Source organism: Hemiscyllium ocellatum, chromosome 5 (genome assembly GCF_020745735.1).
Source record: "Hemiscyllium ocellatum isolate sHemOce1 chromosome 5, sHemOce1.pat.X.cur, whole genome shotgun sequence".
Lineage (NCBI taxonomy): Eukaryota > Metazoa > Chordata > Chondrichthyes > Orectolobiformes > Hemiscylliidae > Hemiscyllium > Hemiscyllium ocellatum.
This window is the reverse complement of record NC_083405.1, coordinates 40920969-40946466: the sequence shown is the minus strand read 5'-3', so window position 1 is coordinate 40946466 and position 25498 is coordinate 40920969. Positions and strand designations below refer to the sequence as shown.

Sequence of the window (25498 nt, the reverse complement as noted above, 5' to 3'; positions counted from 1 at the left end):
ACAGTGTGGAAGCAGGCCCTGCGGCCCAACAAGTCCATACCAACCCTCCGAAGAGTAACCCACCCAGACCCATTCTCCTACATTTATCCTTCACCTAACACTATGGGCAACTTAGCATGGCCAATTCACCTAACCTGCACATTTTTGGACTGTGGGAGGAAACCGGAGCACCCAGAGGAAACCCACGCAGACATGGGGAGAAGATGCAAACTCCACACAGACAGTTGCCCGGGGTGGGAATTGAACCCGGGTCTCTGGCGCTGTGAGGCAGCAGTGCTAACCACTGTGCCACCTTGCCACCCAAAAGGGACTTTATCTCCAAGTCACAAGTCGAGAGTGAGATGGAATACACCCCACTTGCCTGGATGAGTGTTGTTCCAACAACACTTGAAGCCTGATCCGATCCAGGACAATGCAGCCCATTGTCATCACATCCAGCAACATTCAGTCCCTTCACGAACAATGCTCAGTAGTGTTACTACCTACAAGAAATGCTGCAGAAAATCACCCAAGGCTCCTTAGACAGCACCTTCTAAACCCATGACCACTCCAGCTTGAAGGATAAGGGCAGCAGATATATGGGAACAGCACTACCTGCAAGTTCCCCTCCAAGCCATTCACCATCCTGACTTACAAATGTATCACTACCCCTTCAGTGTCAAGTCAAAATTGTCCTTTAATGGTAGTTTGGGTTTATTTTCACCAAATGGACTGCAGCAATTCAAGATTGTAGCTCTCCACCTTAACAAAAGCAACAAAGAATGAGCAATAAGTTCTGACCCAGCCAGCAATGTTCAGATCTTATGAGTGAATACAAAAAAAAACTCCACTTCTAACAAAGGATCTTGTGGAGTTTCAGTATGTGTGAGGAGCGAGGCTGCCCTTAGGGATTCGATGTAGTTGTGCTCACTGAGGGCTAGGACGTCCATTGTCAGGCTGTCTTGGAAAGTGTATTCCCCAGTCTGGAGGTGGCTTGAGTCATCTTCTGTTTATTACCTTGTGTCTTAGTTAGCCTGTTTGGTCAAGGCTGAGGCACTCTGGGTAGTTTCTGTTGTGGCTTAGGCAGACATGGTTCCTTCTGCTCTTTGGGGCCGTGCTGTGAGTGGACAGGGAAGCAGATTTTCTCTCACAATATTCAAAGTGAATGAACATTTCAAAGCAGAATTATTCCTGACATTCTTAACACTTCTGGAAATTTGAAGATTCGCCATCAGTAGCAAACAGCATGCTGCCATGGCCTTGAAGTGTAAACACCTTGCACTTTCTTCACAATAAAATGATCTGGGCCCCCTTGGATCTCTAACAGTTGAATCATCCAAGCTGCTGTCAGACACACTTCAGAATAGGGCAGATTATCCACTTCACGCTACATTAAATAACAAGCATAATTCTAAAATCCATAATCTTCTAAGAATCATCATTGCATCATATGGAGATACGATTAGAATTATTTTGTCATCTCACATTAGAAATATTAGTTCTGAAGAAGGATCACTGGACTCAAAACATTGAGTCTTGCTTTCTCTCTGCAGATGCTGCAGACCTGCTGAGTTTCTCCAGTTTTTGTTTTTTTAAGAATATTAGTGCTTCTTCCATGCTCAGATATTAGAGCAAGGGACAATGATCTGAAATTCATGAACACACAGAAACAGATTTTCTGGCTTCAACTCTAAGTCAATAGAAAATCAGGCACTGTCATTCCATAGTCTCATGCCCTACCCTGAGTATCAAGAGAGTGTCAACAAAGAAACTTCCTATGTTGGTGTAGGAAAGGAGCTGCTACTCTTGGAGGAAGTCAGTGAAATTCACAACTAATCTTGGAGAAACTGTTGGGCGAAGTTCACAGCAAAGAATCAGATAAGTTAATCGTTGTTTTAAGTCTGTTCAAGAGAAAGGCTGCAGTAGTGAGTATAGTGGATTCTTTCTTGATTATATGTTTTTGGAGATAAGTCTCTTGATTAAACTTAAAATATAAGCCATAGCTATTAATTTAACCTGGGACAGTGTTTGTAGAGGAATAAGACAGTGTTATTTCTGGGTCTGTAGATTGTGAAGGAGCAAAAATGGCCTTTGCAGTGATAAGTACTTCCTGTCAGATGTGGGAGTTTAAAGAGAGTTTAAGAATTACTGCGGATTATATCTGCCATAAATGCTGTTGGATGCAAATCTTACCAGATCGGTTGGAGAGACAGATAGAAGCGATGAGGAATTTGCAACAGCAACAGTATGTGATGGATGGCAGTTAAAGGAAGAGGGGAAGGCCTCAGATACAGTCACATAGATGGGTTAACTCCAGAAAGGGTGAGAGAGGTCGGCACCTAGGGTAGGAGTCTTTTGTGGATATACCCATTTCAAGCAGGTATGCTGTTTTGGAAAATGTAGGGGTTGATGGATTCTCAGGGGAACGTAGCACAAACAGCCAAGTTTCTGGTATTGAGACTAGCTCTAATGCAACAAGGGGTACGTCGGCTTCCAAGAGTTCAAATGTGTTAGGGGATTCTGTAGTCAGAGGTACAGACAAACTTTTCTGTGGCCAGCAGAGAAATAGCAGAATGGTGTATTGTTTCCCTGGTGCCAGGATCAAGGATGTCTCTGAGAGGGTGCAAAATGTTTTCACGGGGGAGAGGGGCCAGCATGAGGTCATTGTCCACATTGGAGCCAACGATATAGGAAGGGTAAAGGTTGAGATTCTGAAGGGAGATTACAGAGAGTTAGGTAGAAATTTAAAAATGAAGTCCTCAAAGGTAGTAATATCTGGATTACTCCCAGTGCTACGAGCTAGTGAGGGCAGGAATAGGAGGATAGAGCAGATGAATGCATGGCTGAGGAGCTGGTGTATGGGAGAAGGATTCACATTTTTGGATCATTGGAATCTCTTTTGGGGTAGAAGTGACCTGTACAAGAAGGACGGATTGCACCTAAATTGGAAGGGGACGAATATACTGGCAGGAAGATTTGCTAGAACTGCTTGGGGGGATTTAAACTAATAAGGTGGGGGGAGTGGGACCCAAGGAGATAGTGAGGAAAGAGATCGATCTGAGATGGGTACAGCTGAGAACAGAAGTGAGTCAAATAGTCAGGGCAGGCTGGGACAAGGTAGGACTAATAAATTAAACTGCATTTATTTCAATGCACAGGGAAGGCAGATGAACTCAGGGCATGGTTAGGAACATGGGACTGGGATATCATAGCAATTACAGAAACATGGCTCAGGGATGGGCAGGACTGGCAGCTTAATGCTCCAGGATACAAGTGCTACAGGAAGGATAGAAAGGGAGGCAAGAGAGGAGGGGGAGTGGCATTTTTGATAAGGGATAGCATTACAGCTGTGCTGAGAAAAGATATTCCCAGAAATACATCCAGGGAAGTATTTTGGGTGGAACTGAAAAATAAGAAAGGGATGATTACCTTATTGGGATTGTATTATAGACCCCCCCCCCGCCCCCCCCATAGTCAGAGAGAAATTGAGAAACAAACTTGCAAGGAGATCTCAGCTATCTGTAAGGATAATAGGGTAGTTATATTAGGGGATTTTAACTTTCCAAACAGCGACTGGGACTGCCATAGTGTTAAAGGTTTAGATGGAGAGGAATTTCTTAAGCGTGTACAAGACAATTTTTATGATTCAGTATGTAGATGTACCTACTAGAGAAGATGCAAAACTAGACCTACTCTTGGGAAATAAGGCAGGGCAGGTAACTGAGGTTCTGGATTCATGGTGCTGGAAGAGCAAAGCAGTTCAGGCAGCATCCAAAGTGCAGCGGAATCGGCGTTTTAGGCAAAAGCCCTTCATCAGGAATCTTGGTGTCAGTGGGGGAGCACTTTGGGGCCAGTGAACATAATTCTATTCATTTTAAAATAGTGATGGAAAAGGATAGACCAGATCTAAAAGTTGAAGTTTTAAATTGGAGAAAGGCCAATTTTGACATTATTAGGCAAGAACTTTCAAAAGCTAATTGGAGACAGATGTTCGCAGGTAAAGGGACAGCTGGAAAATGGGAAGCCTTCAGAAATGAGATAACAAGAATCCAGAGAAAGTATATTCCTGTCAGGGTGAAAGGGAAGGCTGGTAGGTACAGGGAATGCTGGATGACTAAAGAAATTGAGGGTTTGGTTAAGAAAAAGAAGGAAGCATATGCCAGGTATAGACAGGATAGATCGAGTGAATCCTTAGATGAGTATAAAGAAAGTAGGAGTATACTTAAGAGGGAAATCAGGAGGGCAAAATGGGGACATGAGATAACTTTGGCAAATAGAATTAAGGAGAATCCAAAGGGTTTTTACAAATATATTAAGGACAGAAGGGTACATCTCTATGCCTATGAGAATGTTAAAGGATGATTTGATTGAGCTGTCCAAAATAATGAAGGCATTGGCAAAATAATAGTGAACACCTGTTCCCTCTAATAGAAAAAATACCCTAGAAAAAGAGGATACAATTCAAATGAATCCATTGCATTAAAAGCTTCATTGCTCAAAGGGCTGTTATGTGAAACAGTCTGCCTAAGACAGCCATAGGTGCAAATTAATTGAAGCGTTTGAAGGCAGATATATGCCTAAAATATCAGAATTAAAGGAGTTGACATGGCTAACATACATCACAGAGAAATTGCTAAGTGAAATGATCTATCGTAACCTTAAGGCAGCAAGGTGACTCAGTGGTTAGCACTGCTGCCTGACAGCACCAGGGATCCAGGTTTAATTCCAGCCTTGGGTGACTGACTGTGTGGAGTTCACACGTTCTCCCCATGTCTACTGTGTGCTCCAGTTTCCTCCCACAGACCAGAGATGTGCAGGTTAAGTAGACTGACTGTGTTAAATTGCCCATAGTAACAGGGGAGGTGCCCATTAGGTGGATTAGTTACGATAAATACAGGGTTACAGGGATATGGAGGAATGTTCTTCGGAGGATCGGTGCAGACTCGGTGGGCTGAATGGCCTTTTTCCGCAATGTAGAATTGTATGATTATAAAGTAAATTTTTCTTTTGGGTTAAGAACTAAAACAAGTTTAAGCTAGAGTCCAACTTAGATAGCATGTAGTTCAAAAACATGATTTTTATTTCTCTCTCCAACTTAATTTGTGGAGCTCCTATCTGATCTTCAAACTATATTTTTCATTTTCAGTGCTCAGCCTCATCTATCATTCTGCTCACCCACTTTTTTTACACTGTTTGCAATACTGAAGAGACTTCAGTAAATTACATGGTAAAAGAGAGAGAGGATCACCGTGAGGAAACAGAAACATGATCCAAAGAGTAGGTTTGAGGAATAATTTGAAGATAGAAAGGAAGGAAGATGGTGAAGCAAAACTGTTATGAGGAGACATTCCAGAGGGCAAGGACAGAGTAGCTGAAGGAGTGGCAAGGGTTAGTGTACTTGAAGTAACTTAGTGGTTGTAGCAATTATTCATCTTGACAGAAGAAGACTATTTCCCAAGATTGCGATTGGCACATAAGATTTACTTCAAAATATAAATAAATTTATGAAAGGGCAGTCAAAGCTTAGTGGTCAAGAATCAAAATAGTCATGTTGAGTCATTTGAGAAATTTGACGATATGCCACATGGAACATTGATTAATTTCTGCACAGCATGAAACAATTCAGTCACATCGTTTATAGTTTCATGCTCTAATCTAATTTAATGGTGCGCAAGTTAAAATAGACAAACAAAGATGTGCACAACAGGGTACACTAAGTGCTTAAGAATTACTGAGTCATCCATCACACATGGAAGATTAAACAGAAAATATTCATAAGGTCTATGATTTATTTTTGCTCACCAAAATTTCTTTCAATTATCTGGATCACTGACAAAACATAGCAAATAAATCTCTTTTAAATTAAATGTTCTTAGTCATATGCCTTGAATTTTCTTACATGCTAATTATCTGTGGCACTGTTCTAACCATGGGACTTTTTTTTTGCAGATGAAGAGTATTCTGGATGATATTTTAGAGAAACTTCCTGAAGAATTCAACATGACTGAAGTAACAGCAAAAACAGCAGAACGCAATCCTTATATTCTTGTTTGTTTCCAAGAATGTGAACGTATGAACATCCTTACGCGAGAGATCAGGAAATCCCTTAAAGAACTGGATCTTGGACTGAGGGTAAAATTATTTTGCAATGTATTGTACTAATTAAGGGGCAGAATAAAAGGTCATGTTGAGTGCATGGTTCTTTGTGAAAAAATTCACACACCAGGAAATGCCTTGGAAAATTTATTTTTATGCATTGTCCATGGTTGCTTCCCCTGTACACCTCACGTACTGCTGAAACCATTCATGCCTTTGATATTTGTAGCTTAACTGTGGCAATGCACCCTATCCAGCCTCCTTTTTCAACCCCCATAAATTTAGGATAATGTAAAACTTAGCTGCATATATCCTAAATGGTATTAAGTCCTTTTCACCCATCTCCCTCTGTCCCATGGACTTATTTTGGCTCTTGATTAAGCAACTGCTTAATTTAAAAATTCTCATGCTTGTTTTCCGATATATGCATATACACAGACACGACACACGCCTTCCCTAATGTCTAATGTGTCCTGTCGTAAAATTTTGTTTGATCATCCCAAGTGCCATATTTTCCCATACTAAAGATGCTTTATTTAATGAATAGCAGCTTGCATTAAAACCGAATGGAAAATCCTGGACTGTAGACACCTGCAGGCCCATTCTAACTCTGGGTTGGGGTGGGGGGTGGGGGGGTTGCAGAGGGGTGGAGGTGGGATGGGCTTTGCACAAGTAAAACCTCACATTAAATTATGATTAATACTGCTGAAGAACCAGACCACTTAAGTGGATACACGTCAAATTGCTTCCACATTCCTAATAGATATTCATCATTTAATTTAATATCATTAAGTATAGAACATAGAACAATACAGCGCAGAACAGGCCCTTCGGCCCTCGATGTTTCGCCAACCTGTGAACTATTCTAAGAATGTTTCCATTGACCCAGTATTCTGCCTTCCTGTTATTCTTCCCAAAGTGCATCACCTTACATTTAGCTGCATTGAACTTTGTTTGCCACCTCTCAGCCTAATTCTACAGTTTCCCCCTGCAACCTGTAACATTCTTCCACACTGTCCACTCCTCCACCGACTTTAGTGTTGTTTGCAAATTTACTAATCCATCCACCTGTGCCTGCATCTAAGTCATTTATAAAAATGACAAACAGCAATGGTCCCAAAACAGATCCTTGTGGCACACCACTAGTAACCGGACTCCAGGCTGAATGTTTTCCATCAACCACCATTTGCTGCCTTCTTCCAGAAAGCCAGTTTCTAATCCAAACTGCTAAATCACGCTCAATTCCAAGCCTCTGCATTTTCTCCATCAGCTTATTATGTGGAACCTTATCAAAGGCTTTACTGAAGTCAATGTATACCACATCAACTGCCCTAATCTCATCTACATGCTTGGTCACCTTCTCAAAAAACTCAATGAGGTTTGTGAGACACGACCTGCTCTTGACGATACCATGTTGACTATCTGAAATCAAATTGTTGCTTACTAGATGATTATAAATCTTATCTCGTATAATTCTTTCTAAAATCTTTCCTACAACAGAAGTAAGGCTCACTGGTCTATAATTACTTGGGTCATCTCTTCTTAAACAAGGGCACAGCATTTGCAATCCTCCAGTCCTCAGGTACGAAACCTGTAGACTCAAACATCAAAGCCAACAGCTCTGCTATCTCCTCCCTAGCTTCCCGGAGAATCCTCGGATAAATCCCATCCGGCCCAGGGGACTTGTCTACTTTCACTCCTTCTAGAATTGATAACACCTGTGCGTAACTAACCTCGATCCATTCTAGACTATTATCTTGTACCTCATTCGTCTCCTCAACAATATTCTCCTTTTCTTGAGTGAACTCCGATGAGAAATGTTCATTTAGCACCTCTCCGATTTCCACAGGGTCCACACTCAACTCCCCACTTCTGTCTTTGACTGGCCTAATTCAAAAAAGAAATGAAAAGGGACTGAAAACAGCAATGAATTTTTAGTTGATGATTCATAATGTTGTTTAGGGAAAGAAAACCATCATCCTTACTGATCTGGCTCAAATCTGACAGCAATGTGGTTGAATCTTAACTGTCCTCTGAAATGACCCAGCAAGCCATTCAGTTGTATCAAACTACCGCAAAGCCTAAGGGAGTGAAACTAGATGAACAAGCTCCATCAATCCAAATGCTTGAAACAACAGTGACACACCTAGTTCTGTCTTCCATGCAAATTCTCCTTACTAATATTTGGGGGTTTGTGCCAAAATTGAGAGAGCTGTCCCATAGAATAATCAAACAGCAGTCTAATACAGAGGAACCTCGATTATCTGAACGAGATGGACAGGCACCACTTCGTTCAGTTAATTGATTCAATGCCTCTCCTATGGGGCTCAGGGTTTTCTTAAGTTATATTTTTCCTTGCCCTGCCTGCCTTGCTCCCTCTCTCTGTCTCAGGGTTTGTTTCTGAGCAGAGACACACTTGTATGTAAGGGACCTGCAGCATTGCTGAAGCACCCCCCACCCCTAATCAGTTCAGTTCAATGGGATTGACACAGCGAGCACTTGCTAAGTCCGCTTCCCATTCAGGAGACTACGCAGCAGACACCAACAGTAGTGGAGTGAGTCTCCAAACAGCTTGTGTGCGCACACACATACACACCTTTTTACTGCAACTTTTTGTCAAGTTCTACCTTTGTACTGTACAGGACAATTTGGAGAGATTATCTAGGGAAGGAGGGTTCAGGGTATACCTCTGTGTAGGACTCCAGGGAAAGTGTGGTGAGAAAGAGAGGGCGTGGGCAGTCAGCCAAGTCCGTTTTTAATCATCGTAAACAAAAGGCGCGATCAGTGTTAGAAACTCTTCTTTGTTGTAATGTTTCTATTGGGACCTTGAGATCTTCTTCGGATAATCCAATATTTGGATAATTGAGCTTCCTCTATAGTCATAGTCATAGAAATATACTTACAGATACAATGCCTGGATATGTTCAGTTCCAGTGACAAGGCAGACCAACAGAGGTAATTGCACAGAGATGAACATTTGGGAGAAAGTTTTTCACAATCAGCAAACATTTTCTGTGGACTCCTTGAAGTCTTATGTATTAGGTGAAACATGAGCAAGGAAACCTCCTGTATTAGTCCACCCCCATGTTGAACAGCAATTAGAACAAAGCACAGAGGTTGTGTAGGGCACAGAATCTATTCTGAGTAAGGGACTTCAATGTCCTTTACAGGAGTAACTGTAACATTACTATTGATTGAACTTGCTGAGTGTTAATGGGCATAGCTGCTAAACAGGTCTTGCAGCAGGTGATGAGGGAACCAACACGAGCGAAAAAAACATACTTGTCTTTGTCCTTACCAAACCACTGTTGCTGATATTTCTGTCCGTCACAGGTAGGAGTGACCAGCACACAGTCAGACATTATAGAGCCAAAGCCCCACTTTCACAATGAGGATATTCTCCATTGTGTTGTGTGGCACCGCCATATCACAAAATGGGACAGACTTTGAACAGATCTAGCAACTTGAGTGGGCTTCTATAAGGTACTGAGAGCCATCAGTAGACCTGTCATCAAATGCACACTAATCTCCACGGTACCATTCCTATCAATCCAGAGACCAAGCTTTGTTCAATGAGAAGTGCATGAATTTAAGCCAGGAGCATCACCTAAAAATAAGGTGTCAATCTGGTGAAGCTAGAAAACATGACTACTTGGATGCAAAACAACATAACACCAAGTCGTAGACAGAGCTAAGAGATTCCACAAGCAATGAATCAGATCTAAGCTCTGTTGTCCTGCACATCCAGTTGTGAGTAATGGTGGATAACTAAACAATTCACTGGAGGAGAAGATCTCAAATATTCTCATCCTCAATTATGCGAGAGCTAAGATCTGTGCAAAAGAGAAGGCTGTGAGAAAATGAAGACTGCAGATGCTGCAGAGTCAGAGTTGAAGAGTATGGCGCTGGAAAAACACAGCAAGTAAGGCAGCATCTGAGGAGCATGGGAGTCGGCGTTTTGGGCATAAGCCCTTCATCAGGAATGTGAAGGGGGAAGGGGGCTGGATGCATGCACCAAACAACCCCACTGCTATGTGGTCAACCACTTCAATTCTCCGTCCCACTACCCCAAGGACATGCAAGTCCTGAACTACCTCCACCTCCAAATCAAAGCCACCCGACACTGGAGGAAGAATGCCTTCCTTCCACCTTGGGACCCTTCAATTACACAGCGTCAACATCGACTTCAGTTTCCAAATCTCCCCTCTCCCCACCTCATTCCAGGTCCAACCCTCCAACTCAGCACTGCCCTCTTGACCTTGTTACAATACTGGGTTAAATTAATATCCTGATTAATTTAAAACCAACAACACAGAAAAGATTTATGCCATGCAGTAATCTGTGAAAATTTGATATGCCAAGAACTAGTTAAAGTAAAAATTAACAACATTATTTCTGAAAGTATAACAGCAAATAATTAACTAGCAACTATTTACAATTCCTTACTCTAATTTACGTTTTACCTTCCCTTCTGTTATACTAGTTCGATAAAACTCGCCATTATGATTTATAAAACAAAACTTGTTATCTCAAAACCAGGTAGCTATTGCTTTCTCTGAATTCTGGTATTCTTTTCTTCTTGTTAGGGATTTCTGTTTCACAGGTTACTAATCGGTGAAGGTATTTTCAGGAAGCTATTTTTCAGGTAGTCTATTTTTTCATGCTGGTAGCTTGCCAGTTCTCCTCTCAACTGTTCAATTTTCCCTGGTCTTATTCCCCAAAAGGCATTGAATTGTGTCATTGGCTTTTAAGATTGTCACTATCCTAAATTCAAACTGGATTGGTGTTTGGTATTTTTCGGGGTATAATTTGAACTGATTGGCCTACTTTGAATCTGTTTTGTCGTTTCCAGTCAACTAGCTAATTTAGCTTTCAACCAAGTGTTATATGTTACCTTATTGCGAACACTTGGTGCTGTCAGGTAGCTCTATCAGCTTTTAACTCTCTTAAAGGTATAGTACACCTCCCCCTTAAGGAAAAAATGAACCAACATAATGAAAAGAAGACTTCATTTTTTTCTACTATTTAAACACATTACTCTAACATACCAATAACTTGCATATAAGTTCACTTTAACTTCTTCTCATATACCTATCTATAAAAAAACATTAAATAAGGGCAGGTCTCGTTTAAACTCTCTCAGTTAAATCTGCAATAACGCATCTGCGATTACATTCTTCCAACCCGCAACATGTATAATTTTAAAATTAAAAGTCTGTAACATAAGACTCCAACAGAATAGTCTCATATTCTTGTCTTTAAAGTGTTGTAAAAATGTAAGTGGATTGTGATCCGTGTACACAACCGTCTCCAATACATTGTTTGTGACATACACATTAAAATGTTGTAAAGCCAGTACCAAACTCAATGGTTCATTTTCGACTGTGGAGTGTTTCCTTTGGTGGATGTTGATCTTCTTCGAAAAGTAACCAACTGGCAGCTTAATCCCATCCTCATCTTCCTGTAGGAGTGCAGCTCCAACTCCAATTTAATTAGCATCAAAGGCGACTTTAAAAGATTTTGAAATGTTTGGTGTAGCTAAAACTGGTTTGGTGGTTAATATCGATTTCAAATGGTCGAATGCCTCCTGGCATGACTCTGTCCACCGAAACTTTGTGTCCTTCTTCAGCAAACTGGTTAATAGTGCCACTACACTGCTGAAGTTTGGAACAAACTTCCAATAGAATCCGCTGAGTCCTCAGAATCGAAACACCTCTTTATTCGAAGTTAGTCATGGAAATTCTTCGATGGCCTTCGTCTTTGTGTTCCGTGGAGTCAACCTTCCATGACTGATGTTATGATCCAAGAACATCACCTTGCTTTTGTGAATTCCATTTTATTTAAGGTTATCACCAGTTTTGCTTCTCGTAGTTGTTCAAAGAGCTCTGCCAACTGTATCATGTGATCTTTCCAAGACTTACTAAAGATCACTACATTGTCCAAACAGACTGCAGTTTCTTAACCCAGTCACAACTCTGTTCATGAGTCTTTGGAATGTGGCAGGTGTGTTCTTCATTCCAAAGGGCATCACTTTAAACTGATATAAAGTGTTTGGGGTTACAAACACAGAAATTTATTTTGGCGACTCTGATAAATGTACCTGCCAGTAACTACGCATTAAGTCTAACTTAGGGTGATGTAACTGGCTTATCTGACTTTTTCAATACAGTTCTCCAATCCAGGAATTGGATGTAAGTCCGATTTTGTAACTGCATTGACCTTCTGATAATCCACACAGAATTGTTGGGTTTCATGCGGTTTGGGAACGAAGACAATGGGTGAACTCCACTCGCTCTAGCTTGGTTCGATGATGTCCTCATCAAGCATGGCCTCCACCTCCTTCTGGACCTGTCTGACTTTGGAAGAATTAAGCTGATAGGGGTGTTGTTTTATTGGAGCAGTACTCCCTACATCTACCTTATATACAATAGCATTAGTCCTCCTTATCTGATTCGTACATATGTCCTTATACTGCAATAACAAATCTTTCAAGTGCGTTCTATGCTCCTGAAACAGGTAACTTACTAATTTATCCCACTCCTCAATGATATCTTCATTTTAAATCTATTTTGAGGCACCTCAAAATCCATACAATCTGGATTTGATTCAGCCTGTAGGGCAGTAACTAACACCTGTTTCTCCAGTTCTTTCTCTCTCGTATAATATGGTTTCAACATGTTCACATGACATACCCAATACCTCTTTTTTTTCTATCTGGCATCTTTACTAAATAGTACACCTGACTCAACTTTTTCTCATTTTGATTGGGATCACTAAACCTGGCTTTGAAGAGATCTCCTATTATTGGTAACAGTACTAACACGCCATCCCCTCGAGAAAACGTCCAAATCTCAGAGCTTTTATCTGCCACCTGCTTCATTGTACACTTCCACCCTTCGCATTAATCGCATCATCCACCAATATTTCTGCCACCTCCAAACAGACCCCACCACCAGGGGTATATTTCCCTGCCCACCCCTTTCTGCCTTCCGCAAAGACCGTTCCCTTTGTGACTACCTGGTCAGGTCCACGCCCCCCTACAACCCACCCTCCCTTCCTGGCACCTTCCCCTGCCACTGCAGGAATTGCAAAACCTGTGCCCACACCTCCTCCCTCACCTCCATCCAAGGCCCCAAAGCAGCATTCCACATCCATCAAAGTTTTACCTGCACATCTACCAATATCATTTATTGTATCCGTTGCTCCCGATGTGGTCTCCTCTACATTGGGGAGACTGGACGCCTCCTTGCAGAGCACTTTAGGGAACATCGTTAGGACACCCGCACCAATCAACCACACCACCCAACATTTCAACTCCCCCTCCCACTCTGCCGAGGACATGCAGGTCCTGGCCTCCTCCACTGCCGCTCCCTCACCACCCGACGCCTGGAGGAAGAACGCCTCATCTTCCACCTCGGAAGACTTCAACCCCCAGGGCATCAATGTGGACTTCACCAGTTTCCTCATTTCCCCTCCCCCTACCTTACCCCAGTTCCAACCTTCCAGCTCAGCACCGCCCTCATGACCTGTCCTACCTGCCAATCTCCCTTCCTACCTCTCCGCTCCACCCTCCACTCTGACCTATCACCTCCATCCCCACCCCCATTCACCTATTGTATTCTGTGCTACCTTCTCCCTAGCTCCATCACACCCCGCCCCAATTTATCTCTCCACCGTGGAGGCTTCCTGCCTCTATTCCTGATGAAGCACTCTTGCCCGAAACGTCGATTTTCCTGCTCCTCGGATGCTGCCTGACCTGCTGTGCTTTCCCAGTGCCATACTTTTTGACAAAAGAGAAGGCTGAAGCCTTTGCAACAATCTTCAGAAGCGAGAAGTGCCATTGAGCCATTGTGGTCTCCTCTAAAGGTTCCCAGCATCGCAACTCCCAGTTTGCAGCAAATTCAATTTCTCCACCCAATATAAAAAGATTGGAGGCACTGGATACTGTAAAAGCTACAATCCCTTCAATAGAACTGAGAGGACTCGTGCTCCAGAATGTGCCACGTCCCTGATCAAACTGTTACAGTCCCTTCACAGTAGCGGCATCTACGTGGCAATGTAGAAAATTACAAATACATCCTGTCCACAAATAACTGGGCAAATCCAACTTGGCCAAATACCATCCTCTCAGTTTACTCTCAAAGTTTAGCCAAGTAATCGAAGGGGTTGTTAACAGTGCTATCACGCAGCACGTCCTCAGCAATACCTGCTCACTGATGGTCTGTTTGGATTCGACCCGGGTCACTCCGGAGATGAGAGTGACTACCTAAGACATCAAGGTTGTATTTGCATCAGCGGCCCTGAGCAAAACTGAGATCATGCAGAATCGGGCAACTCTCCAGTGGTTGGAGTTATATTTAGCAGGAAGATGATTGTACTTTTTGGAGGTCAATCAGTTCAGTCCCATGATATCACTGTAAGAGTTCCTCGGGATCATATCCTGGCCTCAGTGAACTTCAGCTGTTTTACCAAATGACCTTCTGTCCATAATAAAGTTAGAAGTGTGGATATTCACTGACCACTGCACACAATATTCAGCACCATTCATGACTTCTCAGACGCTGAAGCAGTTCATGATTTGATTTATTGTTGTGGCATGTACCTAAGTCGAAAAGTGTGGCACTGGAAAAGCACAGCTGGTCAGGCAGCATCCAAGAAGCAGGAGAGTTGATGTTTTGAGCATGAGCTCTTCATCAGGAATACACATGTACCTAAATACAGTGAACGGTTTTGTTTTGTGAGCAATACAAGCAGATTATTACATACACAAACAGAAAAGATCATCGGGTATTTAGACTGATAGAGGCATACAGGGTTATGGCTGCACAAGAGCAAGATCAACATTAGATTCAAAATTTGTGAGGTCTGTTCAAAGCTAACAGCAAGGACAAAGTTGGTCCTGAACCTGTTGGTACATGCGTTTAAGCTTCTGTATCTTCTGCCTGATGTGAGTTTGGAAGAGTAGTAGCAGGGTGGGAGGGGTTTTTGATGATGGCTGCCTTTCCGCAGCAACAAGAGGTGTAGATGGAGTGCATGGATGGGAGGTTGGCTTGCATGATCGTCTGAGCTGTGTCCACAACTTTCTGTAGTTTCTTATGTTCCAGGGCAGATAAGTCAGATAGAATGCTTTCTAAGGTGCATCTGTAGAAGTTGGTGAGGGTTCTTATGGATATGCGAAATTGCCTAAGCCTCCTGAGGAAGAAGAGGCATTGTTGTGACTTCTTGACTGTCACATCCAAATGGGAGGTCCAGAAGAGATTGTCACGGTAACAGATTGTTAAATTCCTAGGAGTGACAATTGTCTCAATCCTCTCCTCCTCAGCTCATTCATGGAGATAGGGGCGTGTCTTTCTCTTTTCTTCCTGAAGTAAACAATCTTGCAAGACTGGACAACAATCTCGACTTGAGTTGATAAGTGGCAAATAAGTGGTGCTGCACACCATCCAAGAAAATCTAAGCATCTCCTCTGGTCATTCAATGGCATTATCAATGCTGAATCTTCCACTAGTAACCAGAAAGTGAACTGGATAAGCCAGATCAATACTGTGGCTACATGAGTAGGCCAAAGGTGAGGAGTTGTGTTGAAATTACTCACCTCATCTCTACCTAATGCATGTCCACCATAAACAAGGCCCAAGTCAGGAGCATAACAGAATATTTTCCACTTGACTGGATGGTCAAGAAGCTCAAGACCATCTTGGACAAAGCAGTGATCTTGATATTCACCGATCCACCACCTTCAGCATTTAGTACCTCCACCACTGACCCACAATGTCAGTAGGGTTTACCATCTACAAAAAACAGTATCAACTCAGAGGTTCCTCCAAACCCATGACCTCTACCATGTAGAAGGAAGTGGGCAAATACATGGGAGCACCACCACATTCTAGGTCCCCTTGCCAAGATGCTCACCAATCCAGATTTGGAAATATATCACAGTTCTAATCCTGTTGCTGCATAAAATACTCTTTCCTGGGGCAAGGTCAGCAGTGGTTCATGATGGCAACTTCTCATTACCTTTGAGGACAAATAGGGACAGGCTTCTCTAGGAATTAGTGTCTAGATTTGAGTGGTGATGGAAGGTCCTGATGAAGGGCTTTTGCCCGAAACGTCCATTTTACTGCTCCTCAGATGCTGCCTGACCTGCTGTGTTTTTTCAGCACCACTCTAATCTAGACTCTGATTTCCAGCATCTGCAGTCCTCACTTTTCTCTATGAATTAGAAAGAAATATTGTCCCAGTCTGCAACATTCATATCTCAAAACCAGGATGAGAAAACTTCTCATAGGGAAAGCCTACTTTTGAAATGTGTTTGAACCGTCTGCATGTGGTTCCTGATAAGTCAGAACCAAGATAATAAATATCCTCACAATTTAATCCTAAAGCGCTGCTAAAAACCAAAGAAAAATACTGTGGATGCTGTAAACCAGAAACGAAAACAGAAATTGCAGGTAAAGCTCAGCAATCTCTCAGCATCTGTGGAGAAAAATCAAGAGTAAACGTTTCGGGTCAAGTAACCACTCCTCAGAACTGATGGCAGCCAGAAAAATGTCAGTGTATATGCAGAAGATTGGGTGGGGGATGGGGTAAGGAGTAAACAATAGGTGGGGATAGAGCCCAAAGAGAGACGAGAATGGTTGGACAGACAAAAGAATGGATAACAATCTGGCAAGGAGGATGAATAGCTGTTAATGGCAAGTCAGTGGCTAAAAATGGGTGGAGTATAATAGCTAACTATGTCTTAACAAGCCCTGATATGTGGGGGTTGGGATGACAACATGAGAAAGAGAGAGAGAGAGAGACAGACAGTCACTGAGGAATGTGAAGTGGCTGTGGAAATGAGTTTTAATAAATACTTGGTCAAACAATGGAAGTGACAGTGAAATTAACATTGGTGGACAAAAACATAAACTTAAAATGTTGCTTTTTATCAGACATGCTGCAAAAACAGCTGGTATACAAAATTGAAATGTCACACTTGTACAGCTGGTTGTGCTCTTAAGTTTAGGGCCAGATACTATTATTGGGGAATGTAAAATGAACTTACCCTGTACTTGAGTTGGACATTCATAATTAGTCAAAACCATTAATGCAAATGTACAAGTTCCTGATCAGAAAAGGTTCTGTAAAACAGATAAGGTCAGATTGTGTGAAATCTCTGATTAGAAAATATACTTGAATGAAAAGCACTAGATATGTAAATAGTTCTATTTTCTGTTCCTGTTTATATTCCTTTGTGTGCAGGGAGAGCTGACAGTCTCACCTGAAATGGAAACATTGCAATCAGCATTGTACTATGATAATGTCCCTGAAATATGGAGCAGAATGGCATATCCATCTTCATATGGACTGGCACAATGGTAGGATGAAATGGCTTTATTAATGAATTATGCAATTCAAATACATGAAAAGCTAGAAAAATACTTTAAATAGCTCTACAAAATTTGGTTAGGTTTTGAAGATCACTATTATTTCAGTAAAATTACATATTTAACGCATTCGATTAGCACTCCCCGAGCAAAGAGAGGAATAATTCAAAGAAGTCTTTTGACTTCAGGCACTGAAGGGAGAGTCCAGCTCATTAAGAACAGAGATCAGGAATTCAGGCAAGTGCTGTGGATGACTTCCCTTCTGTGAAATGGTTGGAAAAATACAGTGAAGCCTGTACCTAAATTTCTGATTTGCACTTACAAATATGTGATAACAATAAATCAGGATATGTCAGAGATAAATCAACAGGTTTTGAAGATCAAACTTTGTAGCTATCCCAAAGAAGGGCTGCTTAAAAAATCCCAAATTATGAGCAATTATTTTATTTACAACCAACTTCATGTTAAATGTGCTTCATTAGCATATTTAAAGTATCTTAACAAATCAATAATGGCTAGCTTGTACACACATTTCTTGAAAGATTCATCCCTTGCAGAGCACATCACAACTGGGTAGTACAGTGCCACAGTGGTTAGTACTGTTGCCTCATAGTACCAGCAACTTGGGTTTGATTCCCGCCTTGGGCGACTGTCTGTGTGGAATTTGCACATTCTCCCCATGTCTGCGGGGTTTCCTCCGGGTGCTCTGGTTTCCTCCCACAACCCAAAGATGTGCAGGTAAAAAATGAGGTCTGCAGATGCTGGAGATCACAGCTGCAAATGTGTTGCTGGTCAAAGCACAGCAGGTTAGGCAGCATCTCAGGAATAGAGAATTCGACGTTTCGAGCATAAGCCCTTCATCAGGAATAAGAGAGAGAGAGCCAAGCCGGCTGAGATAAAAGGTAGGGAGGAGGGACTAGGAGGAGGGGCGATGGAGGTGGGATAGGTGGAAGGAGGTCAAGGTGAGGGTGATAGGCCGGAGTGGGGTGGGGGCGGAGAGGTCAGGAAGAGGATTGCAGGTTAGGAGGGCGGTGCTGAGTTGAGGGAACCGACTGAGACAAGGTGGGGGGAGGGGAAATGAGGAAGCTGGAGAAATCTGAATTCATACCTTGTGGTTGGAGGGTTCCCAGGCGGAAGATGAGGCGCTCCTCCTCCAGCCGTCGTGTAGTTGTGTTCTGCCGGTGGAGGAGTCCAAGGACCTGCATGTCCTCGGTGGAGTGGGAGGGGGAGTTAAAGTGTTGAGCCACGGGGTGATTGGGTTGGTTGGTTCGGGCGGCCCAGAGGTGTTCTCTGAAGCGTTCCGCAAGTAAGCGGCCTGTCTCACCAATATAGAGGAGGCCACATCGGGTGCAGCGGATGCAATAGATGATGTGTGTGGAGGTACAGGTGAACTTGTGGCGGATATGGAAGGATCCCTTGGGGCCTTGGAGGGAAGTGAGTGTGGAGGTGTGGGCGCAAGTTTTACATTTCCTGCGGTTGCAGGGGAAGGTGCCGGGGGTGGAGGTTGGGTTGGTGGGGGGTGTGGATCTGACAAGGGAGTCACGAAGGGAGTGGTCCTTGCGGAACGCTGATAGGGGAGGGGAGGGAAATATATCCTTGGTGGTGGGGTCCGTTTGGAGGTGGCGGAAATGGCGGCGGATAATACGTTGTATGCGCAGGTTGGTGGGGTGGTAGGTGAGAACCAGTGGGGTTCTGTCTTGGTGGCGGTTGGAGGAGCGGGGCTCAAGGGCGGAGGAGCGGGAAGTGGAGGAGATGCGGTGGAGGGCATCGTCGATCACGTCTGGGGGGAATCTGCGGTCCTTGAAGAAGGAGGCCATCTGGGTTGTGCGGTGTTGGAATTGGTCCTCCTGGGAGCAGATGCGGCGGAGACGAAGGAATTGGGAATATGGGATGGCGTTTTTACAGGGGGCAGGGTGGGAGGAGGTGTAGTCCAGGTAGCTGTGGGAGTCAGTCGGTTTATAATAGATATCTGTGTTGAGTCGGTCGCCCGAGATAGAAATGGAAAGGTCTAGGAAGGGGAGGGAGGAGTCTGAGACAGTCCAGGTGAATTTCAGGTCGGGATGGAAGGTGTTAGTAAATCTGAGACAGTCCTTTACTAACACCTTCCATCCCGACCTGAAATTCACCTGGACTGTCTCAGACTCCTCCCTCCCCTTCCTAGACCTTTCCATTTCTATCTCGGGCGACCGACTCAACACAGACATCTATTATAAACCGACTGACTCCCACAGCTACCTGGACTACACCTCCTCCCACCCTGCCCCCTGTAAAAACGCCATCCCATATTCCCAATTCCTTCGTCTCCGCCGCATCTGCTCCCAGGAGGACCAATTCCAACACCGCACAACCCAGATGGCCTCCTTCTTCAAGGACCGCAGATTCCCCCCAGACGTGATCGACGATGCCCTCCACCGCATCTCCTCCACTTCCCGCTCCTCCGCCCTTGAGCCCCGCTCCTCCAACCGCCACCAAGACAGAACCCCACTGGTTCTCACCTACCACCCCACCAACCTGCGCATACAACGTATTATCCGCCGCCATTTCCGCCACCTCCAAACGGACTCCACCACCAAGGATATATTTCCCTCCCCTCCCCTATCAGCGTTCCGCAAGGACCACTCCCTTCGTGACTCCCTTGTCAGATCCACACCCCCCACCAACCCAACCTCCACCCCCGGCACCTTCCCCTGCAACCGCAGGAAATGTAAAACTTGCGCCCACACCTCCACACTCACTTCCCTCCAAGGCCCCAAGGGATCCTTCCATATCCGCCACAAGTTCACCTGTACCTCCACACACATCATCTATTGCATCCGCTGCACCCGATGTGGCCTCCTCTATATTGGTGAGACAGGCCGCTTACTTGCGGAACGCTTCAGAGAACACCTCTGGGCCGCCCGAACCAACCAACCCAATCACCCCGTGGCTCAACACTTTAACTCCCCCTCCCACTCCACCGAGGACATGCAGGTCCTTGGACTCCTCCACCGGCAGAACACAACTACACGACGGCTGGAGGAGGAGCGCCTCATCTTCCGCCTGGGAACCCTCCAACCACAAGGTATGAATTCAGATTTCTCCAGCTTCCTCATTTCCCCTCCCCCCACCTTGTCTCAGTCGGTTCCCTCAACTCAGCACCGCCCTCCTAACCTGCAATCCTCTTCCTGACCTCTCCGCCCCCACCCCACTCCGGCCTATCACCCTCACCTTGACCTCCTTCCACCTATCCCACCTCCATCGCCCCTCCCCCTAGTCCCTCCTCCCTACCTTTTATCTCAGCCGGCTTGGCTCTCTCTCTCTTATTCCTGATGAAGGGCTTATGCTCGAAACGTCGAATTCTCTATTCCTGAGATGCTGCCTAACCTGCTGTGCTTTGACCAGCAACACATTTGCACCAAAGATGTGCAGGTCAGGTGAATTGGCCATGATAAATTGCTCATAGTGTTAGGTGCATTAGTCAGGGGTAAATATTGGGTAGGGGAATAGGTCTGGGTGGTTTACTCTTTGGAGGGTCATTGTGGACTTGTTGGGAAAGGCACAGCAGGTCAGGCAGCATTCAAGGAGCAGGCGAATCGACGTTTCGGGCATGAGCTCTTCAGGAATTCCTGAAGAAGGGCTCATGCCCAAAATGTCGATTCTCCTGCTCCTTGGATGCTGCCTGACCTGCTGCGCTTTTCCAGCAACACATTTTCAGATCTGCAATGGTTTCTACTAAAGTTAGAGCAGGAGATGAATAGAACCATAGAATTTTAGTCCCAAAATTATGAAAGGAGTGTGTACTTTGGCCAAAGCTACTAGACAAAACAATGCATGCCCATGTACAAACCAATGCTGTTCCTAAACATGTCACACACAGTGTATTTGAAATATATAAATAAGATCAACAGGGCCAAAGAAATGAAAGCATATTTGGAAAGAACATATAAGAGTAGCCTTCCAAGTGCTGTCTGTTTAGAATTGTTGTAAATATTTTTTCTTGTGTTTTAGTACATATTATGTGCTTTACTGTCATTTGTCTAACTCATGTCTCCTTTAAGGGGTAGACTTTTTTATCCAAATGCATAAATTCAACCTAATCACATCCCTTTTAATTTCCTTGCAGAAGTATCTTCTATGTTTTATAGTGAATTACTGAAAATTCATTTTTTTTTAAAAAAGTATGATGGTTGTAAGATATGGTAAAAACATTTATTTTCTGACTGTCTAGAAAATGCCCTTTATACTAAAACATGCTTTTCACTAATAGCATGATGTCATGGGTGAAACTGTGCACGAGCAGATGGTGGCCATTTTTAATAGTGATACCATCTCACTATGGAAGTTATTTAAATTAGAATGTATAAAAGTGTGCAAGCATAATGAGCGGTGATAATTCTGTTGTATATTTTTATTACAACTTACACTTTCCATTTTGGAGGTTCAACGATGTTATTTTACGTTGTCGTGAGCTTGATACCTGGACTCAGGATCTCAGTCTGCCTGCTGTTGTCTGGCTTTCTGGTTTCTTCAATCCTCAATCTTTTCTTACGGGTAAGTTTAAATGGTTCATAAGTGCCATATATTGTGCCAGCTTTTACCTGTGTCCATTATATGACTGTATTTCCCAAAGGGACATTTGCCAGTATAATGTATTGGAACAGTACAACGGCAACGCTCCGCAGAATGACTCCAGATTCAAGGAAGAAATAGATATGTTTCTGATGAAAAGTGGAATAAGAATTACAGGGAACAGGTAGGAAAGTGGATTTGAGACCGGGGGAAAAAAAATCAGTTATGATCATGTTAAAGGGTGGAGCAGGTTCAAAGGGCTGAATTGCCTACTCCTGTTCCGAATTGCTATGTTCCAGGTGACCATCGGAAACCTCAGAAATGGCATACTCCTGTCAAAACTACGAAAGTTCAAATATTTATTCCAAAGTTATCCTTTCATTCCTAGTTGCCCAGAAGATGCATCAAACATTATTTTCTAAACAGTGACAGATGTAATGTATAGTCAGTTCTGCTATAATGCATCTTTCTTCAACGTGAATTGGCGACAATACAATTGAATAATTTAGACCATTATTTGTAGAATTCGAACTTTCCCTACCTTTATTGGTTATAATGGGATTCCAGCCCCAGTAGTTCAGGAGGTGCTGCTATTATGTCATTTTCTTATAATGCAGAGTCGCATGGGAACAGAACCATCGCCTTGTATTAAGTATACAAGGATTCACAAGACAAATTGGAGTTTATCTGAAAGGTTTACCACCAAAGAACATGTCCACTGCATTGAACTTTGTAATCCTCAAAGTAACTTATATTCATGTAGCACCTTTTAATGTACCACCATGTTCCAAAACATTTTACAGAAATAAATATCAAGTGAAATTTTTTAGACAATGAAATATTAGAACAGATAACTAAAGACTTGCTCAAAGTTATAGCTTTAGATGAGCACATACTTTTAAAAAAAGCTTTAAAGTGGGTATTTCATAGATGAGCCCCAAAACCGGGTGAGGTGCTCCACAGACTAGTCAAGCAATAGACTCATGCTCATTTGTAGAATTTGAGTGCAAAGTATATGTCCCAAACAATACCATCACCGTTCCTAGATAGTCCTATTCCTTTGGCAGGTGCAATGGCATTCCTGATTTACAGAAGGCAGGGAACTTGAGTTTGACATCAAGAAGTCCAAACAAAGCTATAGTCAAAGGGTATCAGGGGAAGTCTTCCCACTGGAGTCATGCTTAGCACAAAGGAATCTGATTGTGGTTGCTGGAGGTCACTCATCTCAGCTCTCGGACATCTCTGTAGGAATTCCTCAGGATAGTATCCACCCATTTTATGTTCCCCATACCGTTCAAATGACGGGCCATAAATATCAGTTCTTGTACTTGTCAGTGAGATTTTGTTGCTGTGTTGAAGTTTTCTCCATTTGTTCATGTTAGCAAAGATAAAAATTTATATGTGTCATTTCTCACTTGCCTTCTCATTGTTATGGTTAACATGATCAAAACACAATCAGAAGCCTTGCCATTCCATTAACATTGACAATGCATCCATGACCACATTGCAAGGGACCTACACCAGGCTTGTATTCAATCAGTTTTGGCAAGAAACACTGAATGACTATGGCACTGGAATTACAAATCCAGTTTTCCTGTGCATGGACTCCACTTGCTCATTGTTCAGTGGATATTTCTGGTATTTATTTGAAGGAAGTCATTTGCTCTTCATCTTTTGGATTTTTTTTAACCTCATCTCCACCAATAAGATGGAGACTGATTAGCTGCCTAAATACTTCCCTGCCTTCCACTCACTACCCACGCCAAACTTCCACAAAAGTTCCCACTGGCTTCTGCCCTAAGCTTGCATTGTTTTGTTGTTTCTTTCTCATGTTTCCTCGTGCTTTCTGGACTTATCTTGTTCATGAAAAACCCTTTCCATTCCCTTTGACCATGTTTCCATCTCGGTAAAACACAGCTACCTGGCTTACACCTCTTCCCCCCTACCTCCTGCAAAAATGTTGTCCCATATTCCCAATTCCTCTGCCTTTGCTGTATCTGCTCCCAGGAGGACCAGTTCCACCACAGAACACACCAGATGGCCTCCTTCTTTAGAGGCCGCAATTTCCCTTCCCATGTAGTTAAAGATGCCCTCCAACGCATCTCATCCACATCCCGGCCCTCCACCCTCAAACCCCACCCCTCCAATCGGAACAAGAACAGAACCCCCCCCCCCCCCCCCCCCCGGTGCTCACCTTCCACCCTTCGCATAAACCACATCATCCGATGACATTTCCGCCACCTCCAAACAGACCCCACTACCAGGGATATATTTCCCTCCCTACCCATTTCCGCTTTTCGCAAAGACCGTTCCCTCCGTGACTACCTGGTCTCAGAACACTTCAACCCCATGGCATCACCCTGTCATACTAATCTGAAGCCCATCCCACCTACACTATTCCATGCACATCCATTTGCCCGTCCAATGACGACTTAAATGCATTTAAACTTTGCGAATGTACTACCGATGCAGGCAAAACATTCCATACCCTTACTACTCTTAGTAAAGTTCTCCAATGCTGAAAGAGAAGTATACTAATTCTTAAGTTCTTCAGCAATTATGCAGAGCGTAGCCCGAAAGAATGAATGGCCTTTGGATAAGATGTGCCTGTCTGTGGATGTCACCAAGAAGACCAAAGAAGACTATAGTCATCCACCAAGGGAAGGTGCCTACATTCATGGATTGTTTTTGGAAGGTAGATTATAAATTTTGTTATAATTGAAAAAAACTTAAAACTGTAAAATACGTAGAAGTGGGATGGAAGTCTTGTTACAAATTATTTTATAGGTTCTCTATGCACATGATAGAAGAAATTTCTAAAAGGAATTAACACTTCAACGTTCATGAGTAGTTAAAGGTAAATGGATGTTTATCTAAGCACAAGTGCATGAAAATAGCAAAGATATCAATAAATGTTATTACTTTTTTTTAAAACCAATATTTTAGGTGCAAGATGGGACATACAAGGTGGCATCATTACAGAAGCACGTCTTAAAGACCTGACTCCCACAATGCCAGTCATTTTTGTACGGGCCACTCCAGCAGATAGGCAAGAGATGAAGAACATTTATGAATGCCCAGTTTACAAGACCAAAATTAGAGGGCCTACATATGTCTGGACTTTCAATCTGAAAACCAGAGAGAAGCCTGCCAAATGGATTCTTGCTGGAGTAGCGTTGCTTTTATCTGTTTAGAAATAAATTTACAAAAGAACTTGCTAAAAGTTAATTGAGTAAACAGTGAACTATTATTCCAAGGGCATTTATATTTTTCAGGGTGCTCTTAGAAAGCCTTTTCTTTGTAGACATTTGTCAGAACTTTATGTAATCAACAGACAACAGTTCCAAAAAGGTGAAACTTCCAATATCAGTTCCATAAATTAGAAATTCACACAAAAGTAACCAATCAAATAGAAGTGAGATTGTACACAACAGGCAAAATGCCTCATTATGCTAGCAAGAAACTTAACTATTAAAAAGTAGATCTACAGTGATAGTGTATGTCTA

General features: G+C 43.1%; 1 protein-coding gene across 2 annotated transcripts in view; it reads left to right on the top strand.

Moving 5' to 3' along the window:
* LOC132816011 (dynein axonemal heavy chain 11-like) overlaps positions 1-25244 on the top strand; it is a 417048-nt gene extending 391804 nt beyond the window's left edge. For both annotated transcript variants that reach the window (XM_060825416.1, XM_060825417.1), the window contains 5 exons: positions 5929-6111; positions 17320-17435; positions 21862-21974; positions 24547-24687; positions 24939-25244. In XM_060825416.1, coding sequence (XP_060681399.1) covers positions 5929-6111; positions 17320-17435; positions 21862-21974; positions 24547-24687; positions 24939-25186 — 801 coding nt within the window. In that variant the 3' untranslated portion in view covers positions 25187-25244. The remainder of the gene's footprint in view (positions 1-5928; positions 6112-17319; positions 17436-21861; positions 21975-24546; positions 24688-24938) is intronic.
* The last annotated feature ends 254 nt before the right edge of the window (positions 25245-25498 follow it).